This window comes from Cetorhinus maximus, chromosome 20 (genome assembly GCF_964194155.1).
Source record: "Cetorhinus maximus chromosome 20, sCetMax3.hap1.1, whole genome shotgun sequence".
In the NCBI taxonomy this organism is placed as follows: Eukaryota; Metazoa; Chordata; class Chondrichthyes; order Lamniformes; family Cetorhinidae; genus Cetorhinus; species Cetorhinus maximus.
Window position 1 is genome coordinate 3,453,707 of NC_135898.1, and position 23,810 is coordinate 3,477,516.

The 23,810-nt window shown below is 44.4% G+C and overlaps 1 protein-coding gene across 1 annotated transcript; it reads right to left on the minus strand.

Moving 5' to 3' along the window:
• Positions 1-13,454: 13,454 nt before the first annotated feature.
• LOC144694737 (nucleoplasmin-like) lies at positions 13,455-23,336 on the minus strand. The gene is made up of 8 exons (XM_078565311.1): positions 23,279-23,336; positions 22,295-22,380; positions 18,415-18,525; positions 18,076-18,169; positions 16,535-16,683; positions 16,420-16,448; positions 16,313-16,346; positions 13,455-13,499 (listed from the first exon to the last, which is right to left on the minus strand). Exons 1-8 carry the CDS (start codon positions 23,334-23,336, stop codon positions 13,455-13,457), a joined length of 606 nt encoding a protein of 201 aa, XP_078421437.1.
• Between the last annotated feature and the right edge of the window lie 474 nt (positions 23,337-23,810).

A 23,810-nucleotide genomic window follows, 5' to 3' on the forward strand; every position in this document is an offset into this window, starting at 1 on the left:
GTACTATTCCAACACAGAGATAAAAACAGAAAACTACTGCGGGTGCTGGAAATCCAAAACAAAAACAGAATTACCTGGAAAAACTCAGCAGGTCTGGCAGCATCGGCGGAGAAGAAAAGAGTTGACGTTTCGAGTCCTCATGACCCTTCAGCAGAACGGACATACACTCCAACACACTCCTGACTAGTCTCTCATGTTCTACCCTCAAACTTGAGGTCATCCAAAAACTCTGCCATCTGTGTCTCAACTTGCAGCAAGCCTGGTCATCCCTGTGCTCGCTGACCTACATTGGCTCCCAGTCAAGCAATGCCTTGATTATAAAAATGTAATTCTTGTTTTCAAATTCCTCCTTGGCCTTGCCTCTCCTGCTCTCTGTCATCTCCTGCAACACCAAAATCAGAGATATCTGTGCTCTTCAAATTTTGGCCTTTTGTGCATCCCCAATTTTAATTGCTCCACCTTTGGTGGCCGTGCCTTCAATGGCCTCAGCCCATAGCTCTGGAATTCTTTCCCTGCACCGCTCCACCTCACTTATCTTAAAGACACTCCTTAAAACCTACCTCTTTGACCAAGCTTTTGATTATCTGACCTAATATCTCCTAATGTGGCTCGGTGTCATACTTCAATAACACTGCTGTGAAACACCTTGGGGCATTTCATTTATGTTCATGATGCCATACAAGAAGTTGTTGTCATTGGCTGGGGCAGGAGACAGAAAAAAGGAAGAGGCAAGGATTTTAAAACCAGGACGAGAATTTTAAAATGCAGGTGTTGTGGGACTGGGAGGATAGTAGATGATGGGCAAAACAGGATTTGGTCTGAGTTGGGAACTGGCCAGCAGAGTTTCAGATGATTTGAAGTTTATGGAGACTGACTCAAGAGAGCATTGAAATAATTGAATCGGAAAACTGAACAGACTAATGTTCAACTTCATGATGAATCTGCAGAATCACAAGTCACCTGGTGGAGGGCTGGAATCATTGTAAAAAAAAACTCAAATTCAAAGCATTATTAATTCATTAATAAATAGTATTCCTTTGGAAGGCCCACAAGGTTAAACTGACTCTTGAATAATTATTTCCTCAAAGCACTGAGAATTCATTTATTTGATCATTTTTAGCTCACATAAGCTCCAGTTTAAAACCCACACCCCCCCTGATGGTGCAAATATTGGTCAGAATAAATGGTCTTTGTAAAGTGGAAATCCAAATAGGCACCTTCTCCTGGGAAACTGGTTGCGACTCAGTCCGTGTTCAAAGTCTGGATCTGTTAGATGTCCAATAAACAAAACACTAGCCGTTGACCCTTGAGGGGCTAAAAGACTGAATGCAACCACTGGTTAGCTATGAGCTTGTGTCTGAAAGAGAACTGCAGAAAGTGACAAAGGGCAATTGGAAACAATTATCTCCCTATTGCGAGTGATTGAGGAGGTAACAATGGGTAACAGGTACTTAGGTTGAGTGTGGTGCTGGGACCGATGTGACTGCTGGGCTTTTGGAAGGCTGGGGGAGGGGAGAGTGAGGAGAGATTCCCCCCCCAGGCAAGTCAACCTAACACAGAAGCTTTTCTATTCTTGTATTCAGACAACAAACTTAACACAACAACCATTAACCCATTAGTAACCATTATTGGTTAGACAATTATGAGCCTGTTTTCTCAGTCTATCGCCTTATTCACGGTCGTTGTGTTTGGACTTGGGTCCAGCTAGTTCACGACACCACTTTCCCTCAAGTGCAGGTTGAGGAGTATCCTGCTGTACATCTAGGACTTTAGAATCTAATTAAGGAACACAGAAAAAAAGGACAGAAAAAGACTAACAGACCTATCTGAACCTTATTCATTAGTCAGTGCAGGCCGGCACACTTCTTGCGACCAATTACAAAATAATTCTAGGGAATTCCTCCCAACTCCTCAGGCAAGGATTGTGCAGTTCCCAATTCCCGGAGATTCAGCTGTTAAAACCAAATAGAGCTATGTTGCCTGGGCTTCATATCTTTCCTTCTGGGTTCATCTCTTGAATTTTGTGGGTAGAAGTTTGGGAAAAAGGCTGCCTGTTTGTAGTGCTAATCTAAAAGCAAAACACTGTATATATGCTGGAGATCTGAAATAAAAGCAGGGAATGTGGAAAAACCCAGCAGGTCTGGCAGTATCTGTGGAGAGAGAGAGAGAGAGAAAGAGAAAGAGAGTTAACGTTTTGAGTCCAACATGACACTTCTTTGGAACATTCTTGTGTTCTGAAGAATCCTATTGGACTTGAAAAGTTTTTCACTCTTTCACTCTCCACAGATGCTGCCAGACCTGCTCAGTTTTTCTAGCACTTCATTTTTAATTCCATCTGGAGTACAGTTGCATCATTGGCAGAGAAACCCTCAATTACTGCTCCAAGATCTGTCAGTATCAACCAAGGCAAACTATTTTTATTCCCTGCTCTCTGAAAACTATGATTTTCTAAAGTTCATTTGGATGCTTTCTAACTTGCTCAGCCCCAGAGACGTTTATACCTATCTTCTTTCACTTCTGCCGTTTGAGGACTCTTCCCTTTTTATGACTCTGATCTACTCTTCATGATGGTGTGCAGAATGTCATACAATCCTCCCAAATGTAGCCAGACCAAAGTCTTATGCAAATTCAACATCACTCCCTTGCTTTTGTGTTCTACAATCCTGAGTTTAAAAATAAAAAGGGTTTGCTTCTTCAGCTGTTATCCATCTCAGTTGCAAAGAGAAAAGGAAAGTCAGAAAGAGGGGGAGGTATAGAAAGGGAGAGAGAGCACTAGAGAAAGGGATAGGTAGAGAGAAAGAGATGAAGCGGATTGAGAACAAGAGATAGAGCAATAGAGACAGTGAGTGAGGCGGAGAGCGAGAGGAACAGAAAGATAAAGAAAAAAAGAGAAAAAGAGAGAGAGAGAAAGAAATTCACCAGTGTATTGGATCATGTTCGACAGGGTTTATTTTGTTTCATATTTGCATCCTGTTGAACTTTCCCTGATCTTGGCTCAGATGTTAAGGGGTGAAACTGTAAAGCCATAACTGTATGAGATGGTATGTCCCAGAGCCCAGACTGTTTCAATTCCCATCAGTTATTTCAGCTAAACTCATTAAGGGACCATGTTACTTGAATATTGATTAATGAGTCATAGTCAGCCATTACTGCAGGCCTCTTGAATTCTCTGATAAAAGCTACCCATTTCTGAAGGTCTAAATTAATCACCATCATAGCACCCTAATTTGGTTGTTAAACATCACATCATGTTTGTTTATCTTGAATTGGAGTATTGTGTGCAGTTTTGGTCTCATTTAAGCAACAATATACTTGGCATAGAGGGAGTGCAGCAAAGGTTCACCAGACTGATTCCTGGGATGGCAGGATTGTCGTATGAGGAGAGATTTGGCCCTCTAGGCCTGTATTCACTGGAGTTTAGAAGAATAAGAGAGGATCTCATTGAAATGTATAAAATTCTGACAGGGCTGGACAGACTGAATGCAGGGATGATATTTCCTCTGTCCAGGGTGGTGGGTGCTGGGGCTCCCGAACAAGGGGTCGCAATCTCAGGATACTTGGTAGACTATTTAGGACTGAGATGAGGAGAAACTTCCTTCAGTCAGAGGGTGGTGAACCTGTGGAATTCTCTACCACAGGTGGCTTTGGAGGCCAAGTCATTGAATATATTTGAGGAGGAAATAGATTTCTGGACTCTAAAGGCGTCAGGGGTATGGGGAGAGAGCAGGACTATGGCATTGAGATAGAGGTTCAACCATAATCATATTGATGGCGGAGCAGGCTCGAAAGTTCAAATGACCTATTTCTGCTCCTATTTTGTTTCTGTTTCTAGCCCTAGAACCTTCCCCATCTCTAACCTCCTCCAGCCCCTACAACCCTCCTTATCCCTGTAACCTTCTCCAGCCCCTACAATCATCCTCATCATCTCTGTAACTATCTCCAGTCCCTACAATCCTCCCCATCTCTGTAACCTTCTCCAGTCCCGACAACCCGGTTTGGGTTCCACCGGGGTCACTCAGCTCTTGGCCTCATTATAGCCCTGCTTCAAACATAGACAAAAAAGCTTAGCTTCCGAGGGGAGAGTGACTGCCCTTGACATCAAGGCCGCATTTGACCAAGCGTGGTGTCAAGGACCCCTAGCAAAACTGGAGCCAATGGAAATTGGGGAAAACTCCCCACTGGTTGGAGTCATACCTAGCACAAAGAAAGATGGTTGTGGGAGGTCAATCATCTCAGTTTCAGGACATCACTGCAGGAGTTCCTCAGGGTAGTGTCCTAGGCCCAACCACCTTCAGCTGCTTCATCAATGACCTTCCTTCCATCATGTCAGAAGTGGGGGTGTTCGCTGATGATTGCACAATGTTCACCATTCACGACTCCTCAGATACTGAAGCAGTCCATGTCCAAATGCAACAAGACCTGGACAATATCCAGGCTTGGGCTGACAAGTGGCAACTAACATTCGTACCGCACAAGTGCCAGGCAATGACCATCTCCAACGAGAGAATATAACCATTGCCCCTTGATGTTCAATGGCATTACCATCACTGAAGTCCCTATCAACATCCTGGGGGTTACCATTGACCAGAAACTAAACTGGACTATCCATATAAATACTTTGGCTGCAAGAGCAGGTCAGAGGCTAGGAATCCTGCGACGAGTAACTCACCTCCTGACTCCCCACAGCCTGTCCACCATCTACAAGCCATAAGTCAGGAGTGTGATGGAATACTCTCCACTTGCCTGGTTGAGTGCAGCTCCCACAACACTCAAGATGTTCGACACCATCCAGGACAAAGCAACTGCTTGATTGGCACCCTATCCATTAACATTCACTCCTTCCACCACCGACGCACAGTAACAGCAGTGTGTACCATCTACAAGATGCACTGCAGGAATTCACCAAGGCTCCTTAGGCAGCACCTTCCAAACCCATGACCATTAGCATCTAGGGAAACTAAGGATGGGAAATAAATGCTGGCCCAGCCAGCGAAGCCCACATCCTGTGAATGAAAAAAACCCCTCATATCTGCTCTTCTTCTGTGCTGACCTCTAATGCATTCTGAATTTTCATCACTCCACCATTGGCATTGGGTGTATCTGCAGTTTTTAAATATTTGTTAACGGGTTGTAGGTTCTTATGTCAAGGCTAGGATTTATTGTTCATTGCTAATTACCTGAGTTGGTGGTGAGGCAACTTCTTGGGCCCCAAGCTCTGGCATTCCCTCCAAAACTTCACTTCCTACCTCTTTTTTCTCCGAGTAGCCTTGTAGGTATGTAACAACCTCATTCTCCTTTTGGATGTTTTTCTCCCACCAAAAGATTGGCAGCTTTACTTCAAAGGTTGGCTGCAGTTGCATTGTTTACTTGAGCCTGACCCAGATTGAGAAGTGGGAGAGGAGATTTGGTGGGGTAAGGGGATTGTTGTTTGGAGGGGGGAGGGAGAGAGAAGATGAGGGGGTGGAAGAGGGATCAGCCTCATCCTACCATGAACAAATGAAGTGGGATTTCAGGATGAATGGCCCAGCAGGTTGCCTCTGGCACTGCCTACACCTGCACCGATCCCTCGTGCAAGCCAACTGCTGGTTGTGAAGGTAACCAAAGATAAAAGAGATTTAAGAACCTTTGTACTACACGATACTCCCACGGATGAACATTCTTGCGCAGTAGGAGCAGGGGAGGGGAAAGATAATTCTGCAAAAATGTCTGTAGAGCTGATACATAGTGGAAACATACAGATGGTATATTAAAGAGGAGTGACAGCATGACTCCAATAGCCAAGTAAAGCTAATCTGAGCAGGCCCCAGAATATCAAAGACCAGCCTGACCAAATGGTGGTAATTATGTGAGGTGTTGCTCGAAGCTCTCTCACTAATTCCTGCCAAATGTACTGGTCACACACAACAAAAAAAAATACCAGGGCATTGACACCTACCTGCAAGAGCCTTTTGTTCAACTGGCAGGAATGCACAGGAGGTGGAAATTTCAGGAGTTTAGAGGGAGGGAGGGGCAAGCGGAGTTAAGGAGCAAGCGGTTAACCCTTTGAGGGGTCAGGTAACATGGTTCTACTCTTGTGCTACAAACACCCAGACCAGTCAAAGCAATCAAGGTGCCAACACTGGGGAGTATCACCACTGCAGCCACCAGCAGCAACAAAACAGCTTTCCCATAAATTCCTCTCGTCAGATCTCTGAATTTTCTGGTCTGGCAATACCTCAATTTTAAACCTCTTCTTCAAATCCCAATGGCCTCACTCCTCCGTTTCTCGATCACCTCCTCCAGCCTTTGAATTCTCCGAGTTCTCTGCCCTTGTCAAATTCTGGCTCCCTGCATATTGCTGATTTTAAATCATTCTGCTGTTGGTGTCTATATACCTTCAGCTGTCTGGGCCCTAAGTTCTGGAATTCCCTCCCTAAACCTCTCCATCTCTCTTTGTGCCTCTCCTCTGCAAAACTCAGTCTTTGAGCAAGCTTTTGGTCTCCTGTTCTAATATCTCATGGCTCAGTCTGTCAAATTTTGATGGATAATACTTCTGTGAAGCATTTTGCAACTGTTTTACCAAGTTTAATTGTTTTACTATATTATATTGGAGGGGTGCACGTAAAGCTTAGGCAAGTTACAGAAATAGAGCGGGGGTGGGGTGCCATATAGATATTTCATCCCTATCCAACACTGCCTCTTAGACATCTCCTTGGCTGTTTTAAAAGTTCTTTTTCTCATAACCCAATTCCCCTCCAACTCATATCTCATTGTGGATGACAATCTCAAATTTGAACTTAAATCCTACTCGTTTCTTAGACATTCCCGATGAAAATCTGCTGTGTGGTTTGAGAGCTGGAATCCTGCTGGGACACGCCTGTTGCCCTCCCGCTGAGCCCTCTGTCATCAGGCCTGCAGTATCCAAATAAACACCGTCTCCCCCACCCCTGACCTCCCAGCAGGTGGAGTTACTCCATTCAAAATGGAGGGGAAGCCACCATTTACCCAAGACCCCCTCTATCCCACTGCACACAGCCTAAAACATCGTTGTTGCCTTGGAGATTTACTTGTTGATAGAAACACATTCACCAAGTTAGTGACAGAGATGCTGCTTTTTTGGGCAAGACATTAAACCGAGGCCCCTGCCTACCCTCTGTGAACGTAAGATACCGTATGGCACCATTTCAAGGAAGGGCAGCTGAGTTCTCCCTGTATTGTGGGACCAATATTTATCCCGCCACCAACAACACTCAAACAGATCATCTGGCCATTATCCCATTGCTGGCTGTGGGATCTTGCTGTGCATAAATTGGCTTTCATGTTTCCCATGTTAAAGCAGTGACTACAATTCACAAAGTGCTTCATTGGCTGTGAAGTGCTGAGGCGGTGAAAGGTGTGATAGAAGTACAAGTCTTCCTTTCATTCAAAGTGCACATTATTTAATAAGAAACCACATTATATTCTGGACCTCCACTTCTTTTAGACAAGTCATCAATTTTCCCTCATCTCTTCACATCCCGCCGTAGACCCTTATTGTGTAAAATATTTTCACTTCCTGAATGTGCAAAATGCTCACAACTGTCAGCCATGAAGAACTGTACATTTTTTCTCTCTGGAAAAAGTGGTTTGTCAAATGACACCCACACCCACAAAGTGCCTGTTCAGAGTCTTTCATCTGGAACAGAATTTTTATTCATCTCAGGTGCTGGAGGGGATCCTTTCAAAGTTTGGAACTTTCGTTACTAGTTTTGATTTTAAAAAGTACATCTCAATATTTCTTTAAAACTTGTGCGCGAGAAGCATAAAGAAGCATGACAGCTCAATGACTTACATGACTCATTCTGAACGTACTTCACATAAGCATTATCAAATGCAATTGGACACCAAGCTACATGGAATCATGGATTCACAGGTGAAACAGCACAGAAGAGAACCATTTGGCATGTCATGCCTGTGCTGAGCAATTCAATTAGCCCATTCTTTTTCCTCTTAGTTATTGATTCATCATGAGCGCTCTGGTCAGGGAAGACTTGGGTGTCCTGTGGCAACACCACCAGTTCACGGACCAGGATTTCACAGGCGACATCGCCTTGCTGCCCTAAAAATCATGCACGGTCCAAGGCATGACCACCAGTCTGGAGAGTAGCAGTGGCAAGGTTGGTCAAACCATCAGCTGAGAGAGGACCAAGACAATGATAGTCAGATGGTAACCAAGCCCTCCCATCACCATCAGGCAACAGAAGAGAGGACGCTAACAACTTCCCCCATCTTGGGAGCAACATCTCCAGGGAGGGCAATGTAGAGACTGATGTCCACACAGGAATCAACAAAGCAGCATTGGTCTTCCTGTGCCTCCACAAAGTCTGGGCATTCAATACCATCAAAATGGCCAAGAAGCTGTGAATCTACATGTCCACAGTTGTGCCAACTGCAAACTATGCCAGCAAGGCATCTAAGAACAGCAAAGTTAAGTTGGACATCTTTCACCAGCACTGCCCACCTTAGATCCCTGGCATCACATGGGGAAGAAAGCATCACCAACGAGGCAGTGCTACAGAAAACTGGTCAGAAGCACCTACAGGATATGACTGAGACACAACCGAGACTGGCAAGACACATTTCACTTCGCAGTTGTGGCAGCAGAACACAGCAACAGATGGAAAAAAGATGATGGGGCCGGCCAAAGACGACCAAGTGAAGTACGTTTAAGGAGGAGCTTACAGAGCAGAACACTACCTGGGTTGGAGTGAGAGAAATTATAATGGACCAGGATCAGTGTCTTGCTGCCACAGCTCCTTTGGTCCCTTGTGGGACTAAGTCTAAGTCTCCTCCTTCCCCAAAGCCCTGTAAATTTTGTCACTTCAATTATTTATCCAATTCCCCTTTTCAAGTTGCTATTGAACTCACCTCCACTGCCCTTTCAGACAGATTCCAGATCATAACTCAGTGTGAAAATGTTCTCTCATGTTACCACTTTTTTTTTTTGCCAGTTATCTTAACTTATTTCATCTAGTTACAACCCTCAGCCACTGGAAACAGTTTCTCCTTATTCACTCCAGCTCAACTATCGACAATTTTGAACACCTCAATCACCCCTTAGCCTTCTCTGCTCTAAGGAGAAGAATACGATTTCTCCAGTCCATCAACGTAATTGCAGTCCTTGATCCAAGATCATGATAACCTCCTCCAAACCCATGAAAGGCCTGACATACTTTCTAAATTGTGTTGCCCAGAATTGGACAATACTCCACAAGGACAAATGGAGCAGGCAGCAACTATTCAGCCCTTCAAGCCTGCTCTGCCACCATTCAATGATATCATGGCTGCTGTGCAGTTCAACTCCTTTGCCCTATAACCCTTAATACCTTAAATGACTAACAAAAAAATAATCTAATTTAAAATTAACAATTGATCCAGCATGAGTTGCCATTTTCAGAGCATTGTAGAGCTGGAGAGACTGGGCAAAAAGTGTTTGATAGGAGTTCAGATCCCAGCCACTTACACTTAATATCTAATTTTCACTGTGAATGCAGCTCACTTCAGGCAATGGGAGAGTACGTGTGTGTCTTGCTGCTGGCCCCTCCTGCAGCATGATGAAATATAGCTCCAAAGAACTGATTTTCTCCTCATTGACAGTTAATTCAAGCGGTGTGCTCCAGCCTTGGGAGTTAGCAAACCCAACAATTCTTATCCCTTCAAGCGAGCACAGAAAGAAAGCTATTTAAGTCTAGAGACTATTTTCGCATAATCAGATTACTGTCCCCCTCATTGATGGCCAACCCACGGGGACTGACTGCACTGGAGAGTGATCAGTAGCAGGCACCATAGTTGACCATTCTGGCTGAGGTCTAACAGACTACACAGATTGCAATCACCTTAGTCTGCATCACTAGGTAGATAAAGGTAGCCAGACACAGGGCAGTAGGAAACTCTTCCCCCACCACTTGGCCCCTTAGCGCAGCGCACCCCTCCCCACCCCTCCACCCCCCACTCTCCACCCCCCCACCCCCACCACCTAGCTCAGTTCAGTACATGACAAATGCTTCACCTCTTCCTTGCTGGTTGGTGCACCAGACATGACATTGGAACATCCTGAGGTTGTGAAAAGTACTTTGCCAGTGAAGTGATTTTGGAGTCATTGTTCTAACATAGGAAATGCAGCAACCCATTTATATAGCAAGATCCCATAAACAGTGATGGGATACTGACCAGATCATGTATTTCCCAATGATAAAAGCAAAATACTGCATATGCTGAAAAACCTGAAAAAGAAGAAATTGATGGAAATGTGTCACAGGTATGCCAGCAACTGTGCCCAGGGAAACAGGGTTCATGGTTCAGTTTGATAACAGTTCTCTCTTCATAACTGCTGCCTGACTTGAGTAGTTGCAGCATTTTGTGTTTTTGTTTTCCAGTGATGTTGGTCAAGGGGTGAATACCAGCTCCACAACACTGGCGAGAACTCCCCTTTTCTTACAAGATGCTATGGCATGATTTCATGTCCAGCCAAAAGGCCATTTTGATTTAATATCACACAGAGCACCTACATCAGTAGCGCAGTGGCAAAGTCAGTGTCGGCCTAGATTTTGTACTCAAGTCTCTGTGGTGGAATTTGAATTCACAACCTCCTGACTGCAAGACAAGTTAGTTTGATACCATGACTGTACTCATTCTAGATTATATTGCAAACATTGTTTTTGCACTCAACTTTGAAATCATCTGATCAAGCCAAGACCCTTTGGCAATGATTTAGAAGTATTTTCATTTCAGCCAGTCTTCCACTGCAACTGGCTGTCAAAATTTGAAAGGGAGGGGCTAAGCTTTAAGTGCAAGCGATGAGGCAAAGAAAAAAGAAACATGCATCATTTTAAAAGCCCTTTACTCAGGACAAATGCCACAGATAAATGGCAGCTATTCAAGAAACTAAAGGTGTTCAGGAATGCACAGGTGATTAGGCAAAGTTATGCTTGGGTCCTTTGTGAGTATTCCCCAGTCAAATAGCCATGAGCAACCCAGAAGATTGTTAAGAGCTACCCATACTCCTGCAATCTGCATTTTCCAGCAGCTGGCACACATCAAGATGATTTAACAAAGTGGTTTATCTTCAATATTAGTTAAAATTCAGAGTTACTTCTGACAATTCAGTGCAGGACAACTGCCATATTTGGATGAACAGGAACATCAGATTGAGTGTATTAACAAGGTCAACCAAGGTTTCGCTCATACCTACTTAACGGAGTAATGCTCGAGGCTACTTGCACAAGTGTCTTTTCAACTAGCTGACTAAATGCACTTGAGGAACCAAAGATGTGGAAACACTGCCCCTCACAGGACAGCAGAAACCTAACATCTAGTCAGTGACGAGGCTGTCTTCCCCAGCCCCACACAAGTCAAAAGCCAAATAGCTTCATTCAAAAATGATGCACAACACAGTGCATTTTTGGCTTACTAGGAAGCCAACCCCAATTCTATCCATTCATAAAACTTGAATTTGAGCAAGAGGCCAGTGCAAAACTGAACATGCTGGGGAGGTGCTATCCACACAACGAGGTGATTTGCATTTCCAATTCATAAATAGCAAGATACTTTTGTTACCCTCAGAGTTGTCCATCCCAATGCTTTCCTAGCTGGCCTCCCATCTGGCACCCTCAACTTAAACTCATCTAAAACTCTGCTGACATTTTCTTAACTCACACCAAGTACCGTTTACCCATCACCCTATGCTCATTGAACTACCTTGACAAAACCACAAATTAAAAATCCTTGTTCTTGTGTTCAAATCCTGTTGTGGCCTCATCTCCTCTAGCTCTATGAGCCAAAATGCCTGCATCTCTCCCATTCTGGCTGAGGAGAAAATCTACAGCACAGGAGCTGTCACTCAGCCTATTGTGTACCAGATGAGAAAGATTGATCTAACCCTAACTTCACTTTGCAGCTCTTATCTGTCGCCATTTCAAATGCACATCCCATTCGTTATTTTTTTTCAAACGCAATGCAAGTTTCTGTCTCTACCAGCCTTGGAGGCAAGGAGGTCCGGACTCCCAGCACTCAGGGTAAAAAATTCTCAACTCCCCTCTAACCCTTCTCCTAATTAGTTCAAATCTACACCTCAAATATTGACCTCACTGCTATGGGAACTAGATCGTTCCTATTCACTCTAGCTAGACACTTCCATTTTAAAAACCAAAATTACATTTCCCTTCAGCCTCCTCTGCTCCACCCTCCATTTCTTGCACCCCACCATCAGTGGCTGTGCCTTCAGCTGTCTTGGCCCCAAGGTCAAATTCCTTCCATTTGCCCACATGGGCCATCACAGACAGACATGAGACACAGATATAGCAAAGTGTGACCTTTATTTCAATAAATTTAATTCCAATTTTACAAAAATAAGTTAAAGTCCTTCCTCTGGGCTTTTGTGGATTACCTGAGGGGGAAAATAAAATATTCTAGTCAAATTAATGAAGAAAAAAAAAGATACTCAAGAGTTGCCAGTTCATATGTGATATGCCTCAGTAGGGGCCAAGACTTGGAGGGTAAAAATTAGAAGAAATTGAATATTGTACAATCTTTGCACACCAAGGGTCAATTATGAAGCTTCCAGTTTTGGACATGCAGGTTGTAAGATATCAGTGCTCATCCAATTCTGGCCTCTTGTACATCACAATCATAATTGCTGCACCATTGGTGGCTGTGCCTTCAGTTGTCTGGGTCCCAAGCTCTGGAATTCCCTCCCTTCCCTTTTCCACCTCCTTCCTTTCTTTGAGATGCTCTTTAGAAGCCTACTCTTCAACCAAGCTTTTAGTCATATGACTTAACATCGCCTTGTGGCTTGGTGTTATACTATCATGTACCTGGGGACGTTTCATTATGTTAAAGGTGCTTTCGAAGTTCTGGTTCTTCTCAGCTCCAACCTTCATCCATGCATGCAACTTGAAGATAAATAGTTACATGCTTGCTGGCTGGCTGTTCATGAACACTGAGCAGAAACTTCATATCGTGGATCCTTGATCTAAGCAATGATTTTTAGACCTCGGTACAAGACTCGATGTGAAATAAACCCTCTTGGAGCAGCACACCCCGCTACAACTAGGGCAATCAATGCAAAACTTGCCCAGAACATAGCTGAATTTGACTTTTCTTACATAAGTTGGATGTTTGCAAACTAACCCCAGCTTCCAATGGCAAATGATTTTACACTACTTGCTGTATGAAATGATTGTTATCCCAACCTTACATTTGATTCAAGTATGGTAGCACCAAGAGCTATAGGGAGCCGAGACACTAACAGTCCAAATACTGAGCTCGCGCTCTCTCTCTACGACCCTCCCCAACTCTTCCAAAGAGAGATTACATGAACAGCCATCCTGTCACTAATGCCTTATTTATTGTGTCCTGGCCCAGCTCGTCTTTCACAAGGGGATGAATCTTTGGGCCCTTACCTTGCAAATATTTCTTCAGCATTCTCCATCAAGTGTTTACTTCTTTCCAGCTACCTTTTTCGCTTTGCTGGACTCTTTTGCCTAAGGCATTAAAGAAAGTATTCATTTCATACTGTGCACATTTCCTCTACAGCAATAAGACTAATTGCCATCAAGGCAGTTCATCAAGGCACTTTTTGTTAAGAGTTTATCCAACAGTTGAAGATTGAGATTTTAAAAGTAGAAGCATAGCTCTGGGGCTTAAGAATAGGTATCCAATTGCAGGGGTAATTGAAAGCTGAAAGCTCCACAAATGGATTTATGGGGGATACACAGGAAGTTGTAAACAAGACTGTTCCATGTGGTGGGCATTTGCCTCAATCCTTTACTGTCAAAGCAATGACAGAGGTCACATGACTATGGCAAGCCACTGTGCACGGTTACCTGTTGTGCACTGAGGCGTTTCTCCAAACAAAGACAAGCATCAGAACAGTCAGGTTTAGGAAAGATAGGACACTTACTTTCTCTGACATATTGGATGGCAGGGATCCAAGAGAGAAGAGGGTGGCTGTGAAATTTCAGGCAGGGGTGTATTAAAGAGGTTTGTTTTTGTAAAGCCAGGTTTTCACAACAAGTTTGTCTCCTCCCTCCAACTCAGTTATAACCTACAAAGTTCTGGCTTAGATGATAGGAAGTTGCCCAAGGTAATGGAAGCTGTAGTTAACATAACTGACTGCCTAAACCGAGGACCAAGTAGAAGACAAGATTTCAATCGGAATTGTATTTCAGGAAAAAATAAAGCAGACCTTCATGTAACTATTCTTCCATGGGATGTTGGCAACACTGTCAAGGCCAACATTTGTTGCCCATCCTTAATAGCCCTCGAGGAAGTAAAGGTGAGCCACCTTCTTGAACCACTGCAGTCTGTGGTGTAGGTACACCCCCAGTACTTTTATCAAACAAGTTCCAGGATTTTAATCCAGCAACAGTGAAGGAATGGTGATATAGTTCCAAGTTAGAACGGTGTGAGGCTTGGAGGGGAACTTGCAGGTGGTGGTGTTCCCATGCGTCTAATACCCTTGTCCTTCTAGATGGTAGAGATTGTGGTTTGGAAGTTACTGGCAAAGGAGCTTTGGTGAATTGCTGCAGTGTACGTTGTGGATGGTACACACTGTTGTCACTGTACATCTGTGGTGGAGGGAGTGGACGTTGAAGATGGTAGATAGGATGCCAATCAACCAGGCTGCTTGGTCCTGGATGGTGTTGAGCTTCAAGGGTTGATCTTGAGTGTGCTTCATCCAGGCAAGTGGAGAGTATTCCATCACACTCCTGACTTGTGCCTTGTAGATGGTGGATAGGGTTTGGGGAGTCTGGACAGGAGTTACTTGCTACAGAATTCCCAGCCTCTGACCTGCTCTTGTAGCCACAGTATTTATATGGCTAGTCCAGTTCAGTTTCTGGTCAATTGTAACCCTCCAGGATGTTGGTAGTGGAGGATTCAGTGATGGTAATGCCATTGAATGTCAAGGGCCAATGGTTAGACTCTCCCTTGCTGGAGACAGTCAGTGCCTGGCACTTATGTGGCATGTATGTTCCTTGCCACTTGTCAGCCCAAGACTGGATATTGTCCAGGTCTTGCTGCATATGGACATGTACTGCTTCAGTGTATGAGGAGTAGTTAATGGCACCAACAGTGAACATCCCCATTTCTGACCTTATGATTGAAGGAAGGTCATTGATGATGTTGAAGATGTTTGGGCCTAGTACACTACCCTGAGGAACTCCTGCAATGATGTCCTGGAGCTGAGATGACTGACCTCCAGCAACCACAACCATCTTCCTTTGTGCTGGGTATGACTCCAACCAGCGGAGAGTTTCCCCCGATTCCCATTGACTCCAGTTTTACTAGGGCTCGTCGATGCCACACTGTCAAATTCTGCCTTCATATCAAGGGCAGTCACTCTGACCTTCCCTCTATGGTTAAGCTCTTTTGTCCTTCTTCGGACAAAGGCTGTAATGAGGTCTTGAATTAATGACGACTTTCAAAACTGGTTTCATTTGCTCCTTAGGCAAAATGGCTGCCTTCTACACCAATCTGCTTTTGATTAGGGAGAAAGGTAGTCATCCAGTAAATTAGCTTGTTCTAGTCCAAGGGAACAAGCTTCCTCCATGGAGCAATTTCCATGATTCACAAAGGTCTCTGTGAAGGTCTGCTGATTTCTTCATTGTGTCTGCATTTTACATTCTACACTTCTTTTGCTTACTGTCCAACTAATTCACCAATAAGATGTTCCAGGACATTCATTCAATCAAAGCACTTGATAAAAAAAAGATAAATTTTTTGTCACCCAAATTATAAGCAATCATGAACATATAACCCATGTACAATGAAAGAGTTATGTAATTCACCAAATGTTAACATGTAATGGAGAGGGTGCAGGGACGGATGGAAGTTGCATCAGGTTCCAGATAGACAGTTAGTCCAGTGTTGGAACAGTTCAATTGGTTTTGCACAGCACAACTTGGAACAGGTCAACCATGTTGCAAAGGGAACATAAAAGCAAAATACTGTGGATGTTAGAAATCTGAAATGACAGAAAATGCTGCAAAAACTCAGCAGGTTTGGCAGCATCGGTGGAGAGAGAAACAGTGTTAATGTTTTGATACATATGACTCTTCTTCAGAGCTGAAGAGAAGCTTGAAACAAACTTTATCTCCACAGATGCTGCTAGACCCGCTCAATTTTTTCCAGCATTTTCTGTTTTTATTGCAAATGGAACAGACTGGGTAATTCTTGGCCCTTAGGCACATTTCCACAACCCAGTGCAAATAATAGAGCTGGAGCAACAGTGGTGTGATAACAATCAGCAGTTTCACAAAGCAACACACCTAATGGAGTTTCAATTCAAGCCTACCTTGTTAACTGGCAGTTCCTCACCAGATTCTTCTCTGAAAACAAAGAAGTCACGAGTCAGCAAGGAAACACTAAAATCTGTCGATGTCAGGTAAACTAGTCACTTACTCTGTCTTTTCAGCTTCTACCTTCTTCTTCTGAAAGAAGAGAGCAATGTTAGAGAACCAGCTCAAACTGTTTTTGAAATGTACAAGGTTTTCCCAAGACAAGGGAGAGTAGCTACCTTTGAAAGCCCTGCTTTCTTGGTGGATGCAGGTCTTTTTGCTGGCTTGGGGGGTGTTTCCTCCTCTTCCTCCTCCTCCTCTTCTTCTTCTTCTTCCTCCTCCTCCTCCTCCTCCTCCACCTCTTCATCCCCCCATGGGTCATCCTCTACTGGAGATTCAAGAGGAATTTCATCCAATTGCCAAGCTCTCATTAACAATGACTGCAGCCAGCCATCCCAGTGCACCTATTCTAATTAACAACTTACTGTCAGACAAACATCCATCAGGTCAAAGCTGGCAGGTGGGCACATCTACAAGATTAACCTCATCCTCCCCCAGCAACATCTTGGCTAATTTTTCTTGCACAATGAGGTTGAAATTAAAACCTCAATTTCAACTTTTGTGCCTGATACCCAAAGTTGAAACAACTGCAGGGTTTTGTCCCAGAGAGTAAGAACCTTCCGGTACTTTACTCAAGAAACTAGCTCAGGGTTTGATGTGCTATTGAACCGATGATAATGCACCCCCTTGACATCAAGACACTGTGAGCACAGATGAGGGGACAAAGTTGGGTGGACAAACAAAGGAATGCAGAGCTGGAAAGCAAAGTACTCTAGATGCTGGACATCTTAAATAAAAACAGAAAATGCTAGAAAAATTCAGGTCAGGAAGCATCTGTGGAGAGTCAAACACTGAATGTTTCAGATCAATGACCTTTCAGAGTTGACCTGAAACATGAACTAGCTCTCTCCACAGATGCTCAGTATTTCCAGCATTATCTGTTTTAATAGATCATAGACCTCTTCACCTCTCCCTCAGTCAAGGACTTGCAGAAGGCCATGTAACACAAAAGATGTGGAACAATGACACCAAGCAGATTACCTTGGCTGGATATCCATAGTTGGATAATGTATTGATGCTCATCAGCCTGGCTAACTTAAAAACTGGCCATGTGGGCTTGCAAATTAGGGACACAGGGACCTACGAAGGTTCACTCAACTGAATCCTGGGATGGAAGGGTTATGAGGAAAGGTTGGACAGGTTGAGCCTTTATGTACTGGAGTTTAGCAGAATGAGGTGATCTCACCAACGTATAGGATCCTGAGGGGATTTGACTGGATGGAAGCTGAGAGAATGTTTCCCCTCGTGGGAAAGATAAGAACTAGCGGACAAGGTTTAAAAATAAGGTTTCCCATTTAAGATGGAGATGAGGAGAACTTTTTTTTTTGAGGGTCATTAGACCCATTCTGTAGAATTTTCTTTTCCAGAAAATAGTGCAGACTGGGTCACTGCTTGTTTCAAAAGCTGAATTAGGTAGTTTTTTGATTGACATGGGAGTCAAAGGTTATCATAGGTAGGTAGAATGTGGATTTGAGGCCACAGTCACATCAGCCATGATCTTATTTAATGGCAGAGCAGACCTGAGGGGCTGAATGGCCTACTCCTGTTCCTCATTCAGATATTCCTATGTATGTGAAATCCAGGTGCAGAAGAAATCAACATTTAGGAGTTATTAAAAATACAAGCGGGAGAATGAGAAGAATCTGACTCTTATACTTACAGACCATGTTTTGCCCAGTGATGTACACAGGCCCTGATCCACTCTTCAATCTGAAGGTAACTGGGGGAGTCAGCTCAATGCCAGAGATGACGGTCTAGGGAGAGATCAGGATTATCCAGAAAGTATAATATCCAATGGTGCAAAATACAGTTCCAGAAACTCGACAAGTGCAACACACAAACTGAAGGGAGAAGCAGCATGTGAGCCTTGTTGCAGTGTAGCTAAATGAGTCACTATCACCAAAGGAAAGTGGTTGGAAATACCATTTAAGATAGGAATGTGGGCAGAAATTTTGAAACAGCCACAGGCTTCAGGAGAAAAAGTAGCCCAATGACTAACCATTGGCAAGATGGAAAGCTGCAGTGTAGCAATAGGAACGGGTGCACTCTCATCTTCTGGTACTATTTCCACAATGTTCAGCTCATCCTTTGCACCAACCCCCAAACATATCTAAAAGTTAAAGAGACATATGCTGAACATTAGACTGTCATGTAGAAAAAAAAGCAATTTGTCAACTTAATACAACTTAGACCTCATTCACAACATGAGCTATTCCTCCATCTGAAAACACTCCCTTCAGGTTGGAGCACCTGTAGCTGGGCATAAGGTAGGTAGGAAGATCTGTTTTGTCTTTTCTCCCTTGATACAGAATTCCTAACAACATACCATGTTTCCTCCTTCATGCAGGAGTGACTGGTCACACTGATGGTCAGTAACCTTCTTGTATTGCATCCGAACGGTCATTTTTCCTGCATAAAGCTGGACACCATGTGTGAACAGCCAATTTGCACATTGTGTACCGTCCAATCCAAGTTAACTTGGAGCCAATTGTATCACCTGAGTGGCTCAGTACAACAGCAAACCTTTGTCAATAAGCTTTTCAAACTCCACTAGAAAGTTGCAGGTTTTAACGCTGTTTTCAACTCTCCAGGAATTGAAGGTTAACTTCCTGGACTCTGCTGCAAGCAATTCTGGGGGGGGTGGCGGGGGGAAGAAATCATAGGGACTTCACTTTGGGGGAGAAGAAATCATCGGGACTTCACTTTGGGGGAAAAGAAATCATCGGGACTTCACTTTGGGGGAAAAGAAATCATCGGGACTTCACTTTGGGGGAAAAGAAATCATCGGGACTTCACTTTGGGGGAAAAGAAATCATCGGGACTTCACTTTGGGGGAAAAGAAATCATCGGGACTTCACTTTGGGGGAAAAGAAATCATCGGGACTTCACTTTGGGGGAAAAGAAATCATCGGGACTTCACTTTGGGGGAAAAGAAATCATCGGGACTTCACTTTGGGGGAAAAGAAATCATCGGGACTTCACTTTGGGGGAAAAGAAATCATCGGGACTTCACTTTGGGGGAAAAGAAATCATCGGGACTTCACTTTGGGGGAAAAGAAATCATCGGGACTTCACTTTGGGGGAAAAGAAATCATCGGGACTTCACTTTGGGGGAAAAGAAATCATCGGGACTTCACTTTGGGGGAAAAGAAATCATCGGGACTTCACTTTGGGGGAAAAGAAATCATCGGGACTTCACTTTGGGGGAAAAGAAATCATCGGGACTTCACTTTGGGGGAAAAGAAATCATCGGGACTTCACTTTGGGGGAAAAGAAATCATCGGGACTTCACTTTGGGGGAAAAGAAATCATCGGGACTTCACTTTGGGGGAAAAGAAATCATCGGGACTTCACTTTGGGGGAAAAGAAATCATCGGGACTTCACTTTGGGGGAAAAGAAATCATCGGGACTTCACTTTGGGGGAAAAGAAATCATCGGGACTTCACTTTGGGGGAAAAGAAATCATCGGGACTTCACTTTGGGGGAAAAGAAATCATCGGGACTTCACTTTGGGGGAAAAGAAATCATCGGGACTTCACTTTGGGGGAAAAGAAATCATCGGGACTTCACTTTGGGGGAAAAGAAATCATCGGGACTTCACTTTGGGGGAAAAGAAATCATCGGGACTTCACTTTGGGGGAAAAGAAATCATCGGGACTTCACTTTGGGGGAAAAGAAATCATCGGGACTTCACTTTGGGGGAAAAGAAATCATCGGGACTTCACTTTGGGGGAAAAGAAATCATCGGGACTTCACTTTGGGGGAAAAGAAATCATCGGGACTTCACTTTGGGGGAAAAGAAATCATCGGGACTTCACTTTGGGGGAAAAGAAATCATCGGGACTTCACTTTGGGGGAAAAGAAATCATCGGGACTTCACTTTGGGGGAAAAGAAATCATCGGGACTTCACTTTGGGGGAAAAGAAATCATCGGGACTTCACTTTGGGGGAAAAGAAATCATCGGGACTTCACTTTGGGGGAAAAGAAATCATCGGGACTTCACTTTGGGGGAAAAGAAATCATCGGGACTTCACTTTGGGGGAAAAGAAATCATCGGGACTTCACTTTGGGGGAAAAGAAATCATCGGGACTTCACTTTGGGGGAAAAGAAATCATCGGGACTTCACTTTGGGGGAAAAGAAATCATCGGGACTTCACTTTGGGGGAAAAGAAATCATCGGGACTTCACTTTGGGGGAAAAGAAATCATCGGGACTTCACTTTGGGGGAAAAGAAATCATCGGGACTTCACTTTGGGGGAAAAGAAATCATCGGGACTTCACTTTGGGGGAAAAGAAATCATCGGGACTTCACTTTGGGGGAAAAGAAATCATCGGGACTTCACTTTGGGGGAAAAGAAATCATCGGGACTTCACTTTGGGGGAAAAGAAATCATCGGGACTTCACTTTGGGGGAAAAGAAATCATCGGGACTTCACTTTGGGGGAAAAGAAATCATCGGGACTTCACTTTGGGGGAAAAGAAATCATCGGGACTTCACTTTGGGGGAAAAGAAATCATCGGGACTTCACTTTGGGGGAAAAGAAATCATCGGGACTTCACTTTGGGGGAAAAGAAATCATCGGGACTTCACTTTGGGGGAAAAGAAATCATCGGGACTTCACTTTGGGGGAAAAGAAATCATCGGGACTTCACTTTGGGGGAAAAGAAATCATCGGGACTTCACTTTGGGGGAAAAGAAATCATCGGGACTTCACTTTGGGGGAAAAGAAATCATCGGGACTTCACTTTGGGGGAAAAGAAATCATCGGGACTTCACTTTGGGGGAAAAGAAATCATCGGGACTTCACTTTGGGGGAAAAGAAATCATCGGGACTTCACTTTGGGGGAAAAGAAATCATCGGGACTTCACTTTGAGGGAAAAGAAATCATCGGGACTTCACTTTGGGGGAAAAGAAATCATCGGGACTTCACTTTGGGGGAAAAGAAATCATCGGGACTTCACTTTGGGGGAAAAGAAATCATCGGGACTTCACTTTGGGGGAAAAGAAATCATCGGGACTTCACTTTGGGGGAAAAGAAATCATCGGGACTTCACTTTGGGGGAAAAGAAATCATCGGGACTTCACTTTGGGGGAAAAGAAATCATCGGGACTTCACTTTGGGGGAAAAGAAATCATCGGGACTTCACTTTGGGGGAAAAGAAATCATCGGGACTTCACTTTGGGGGAAAAGAAATCATCGGGACTTCACTTTGGGGGAAAAGAAATCATCGGGACTTCACTTTGGGGGAAAAGAAATCATCGGGACTTCACTTTGGGGGAAAAGAAATCATAGGGACTTCACTTTGGGGGGAAAGAAATCATAGGGACTTCACTTTGGGGGGAAAGAAATCATAGGGACTTCACTTTGGGGGGAAAGAAATCATAGGGACTTCACTTTGGGGGGAAAGAAATCATAGGGACTTCACTTTGGGGGGAAAGAAATCATAGGGACTTCACTTTGGGGGGAAAGAAATCATAGGGACTTCACTTTGGGGGGGAAGAAATCATAGGGACTTCACTTTGGGGGGGAAGAAATCATAGGGACTTCACTTTGGGGGGGAAGAAATCATAGGGACTTCACTTTGGGGGGGAAGAAATCATAGGGACTTCACTTTGGGGGGGAAGAAATCACAGGGACTTCACTTTGCATGCTTTTTATTATTATTTTTATTACAAACTGTCAATGGAGGGCGGAAAGAAGTGCTGTTCAACTGGGTGGGGTGGTTTTGATAAAACCTCCAGTCATAGCTCTGACCATCCCTCTGGGAAGAAGGTACTTTAGGTCAGGTTACGAATTTCCACCCTGGGAGAATGAACGCCTAAGAAGCCAAAAGCTCTACGAAAGCCATGGAGGAGTAATATCAATCTCATTACCGTCTTCAAAGCCAGTTGATGTTCACAGAGCTCATCGTCTGTAATTTCAAACTTCTGCGTGGTCTGATCTGCATTCAACTCACAACCTGCAATGAAATCAACAATCTGGGCTCAGCTTTAATCACCCCTGCAAGGGAGCAAACAAAAACACCAAAAAAGTTCACTAGACTTCAATCCATTGCTGCTCATCAAGATTCTTGCCATCAAGAATTCTCAACAGCCATCCACCAAGCCCCCAGAATTTGGACAACTCCCAAGAGATTGCGGAAGGAGTAGAGATCAGAGGTCGGCAGGCATATGCATTTGGACTTTTGCTCATTTGGAGGGTAACCACAACACAGACTGGTTAGGTCAAAAAGCCCGGATGTCACAGCTCCGTTGTAGCTCAGTAAGTATCAAGTTGACAGAATCTCAGCTAAGCAACAGTTGGAACACAAACCATGCAGCATTCTCAATATCAAGGGCACATTCCCTCGCTCCAACATCTTGGGCAGCCTTCCCAATCCTACCCTGCTGTCCAATTACGTCATGGTCATAGTCAAACCCTCAATCCAGAGGGAAGCCCATGGGCTGTCCAGCAGACAGAATAGGCACTTGGGTAAACTGGAGATTTTTGCGTGTTGGTGGGGGAGGTGGCAGCGGTATGATTGGTTAGAGACAGAGCAAGTAAAACTTAAAACGCAAACCACAGAGATCTTGCTGTGCAAAACAGGCTGCCACATTTCTTATAGTGCAACAGTGGCTATATCATTGGCTGGAAAGTGCTTTGAGAAGTTTGGAGGTCATGAAAGGTCAGATGGATAGTCTTTATGAGAAAGGAGTTCGTGTACCAACTATTATGGAATGTCACAATATCAAGATAAATTATAAAGTAGGATTCGAAACAGTAAAAGCTCAACATGTGCATTTGACAATCAAAAGGACAAACCATAAACTTATAAAGTGACAAAATTGATGGTCTGATCAAAGTCACATGTTCCTTACTCCATAAGACAGCAACCGGTGCGTCAGATTTGCTGGTGTTACTTTTGTTTGAAGCCATTCTTGAGTGTTCTAAATAAAAAAAAGACAAAAAGACCCTGTCAGCAAATTTCAACTTAACCGAGAGGTAAAGGCCAAATGCATGATAATACAGCAGGCCCAGAAAGGGACTCCATCGCAGGAGCAGAGGGGGATAAGTTTCACAATCCTCCTCCCTCCCACTCCACAACCTGACATCGCCTTCTCGCCAACCAATCAGACCTGACAGTCCAACCTCTGCCACCCGAGCCCGAACCCCACAGCCCAGCCCCCCGCCGCCCGAGCCCCACAGCCCAGCCCCCCGCCGCCCGAGCCCCACAGCCCCGCCCCCCGAGCCCCACAGCCCCGCCCCCCGAGCCCCACAGCCCCGCCCCCCGAGCCCCACAGCCCAGCCCCCCGAGCCCCACAGCCCAGCCCCCCGAGCCCCACAGCCCAGCCCCCCGAGCCCCACAGCCCAGCCCCCCCGAGCCCCACAGCCCAGCCCCCCCGAGCCCCA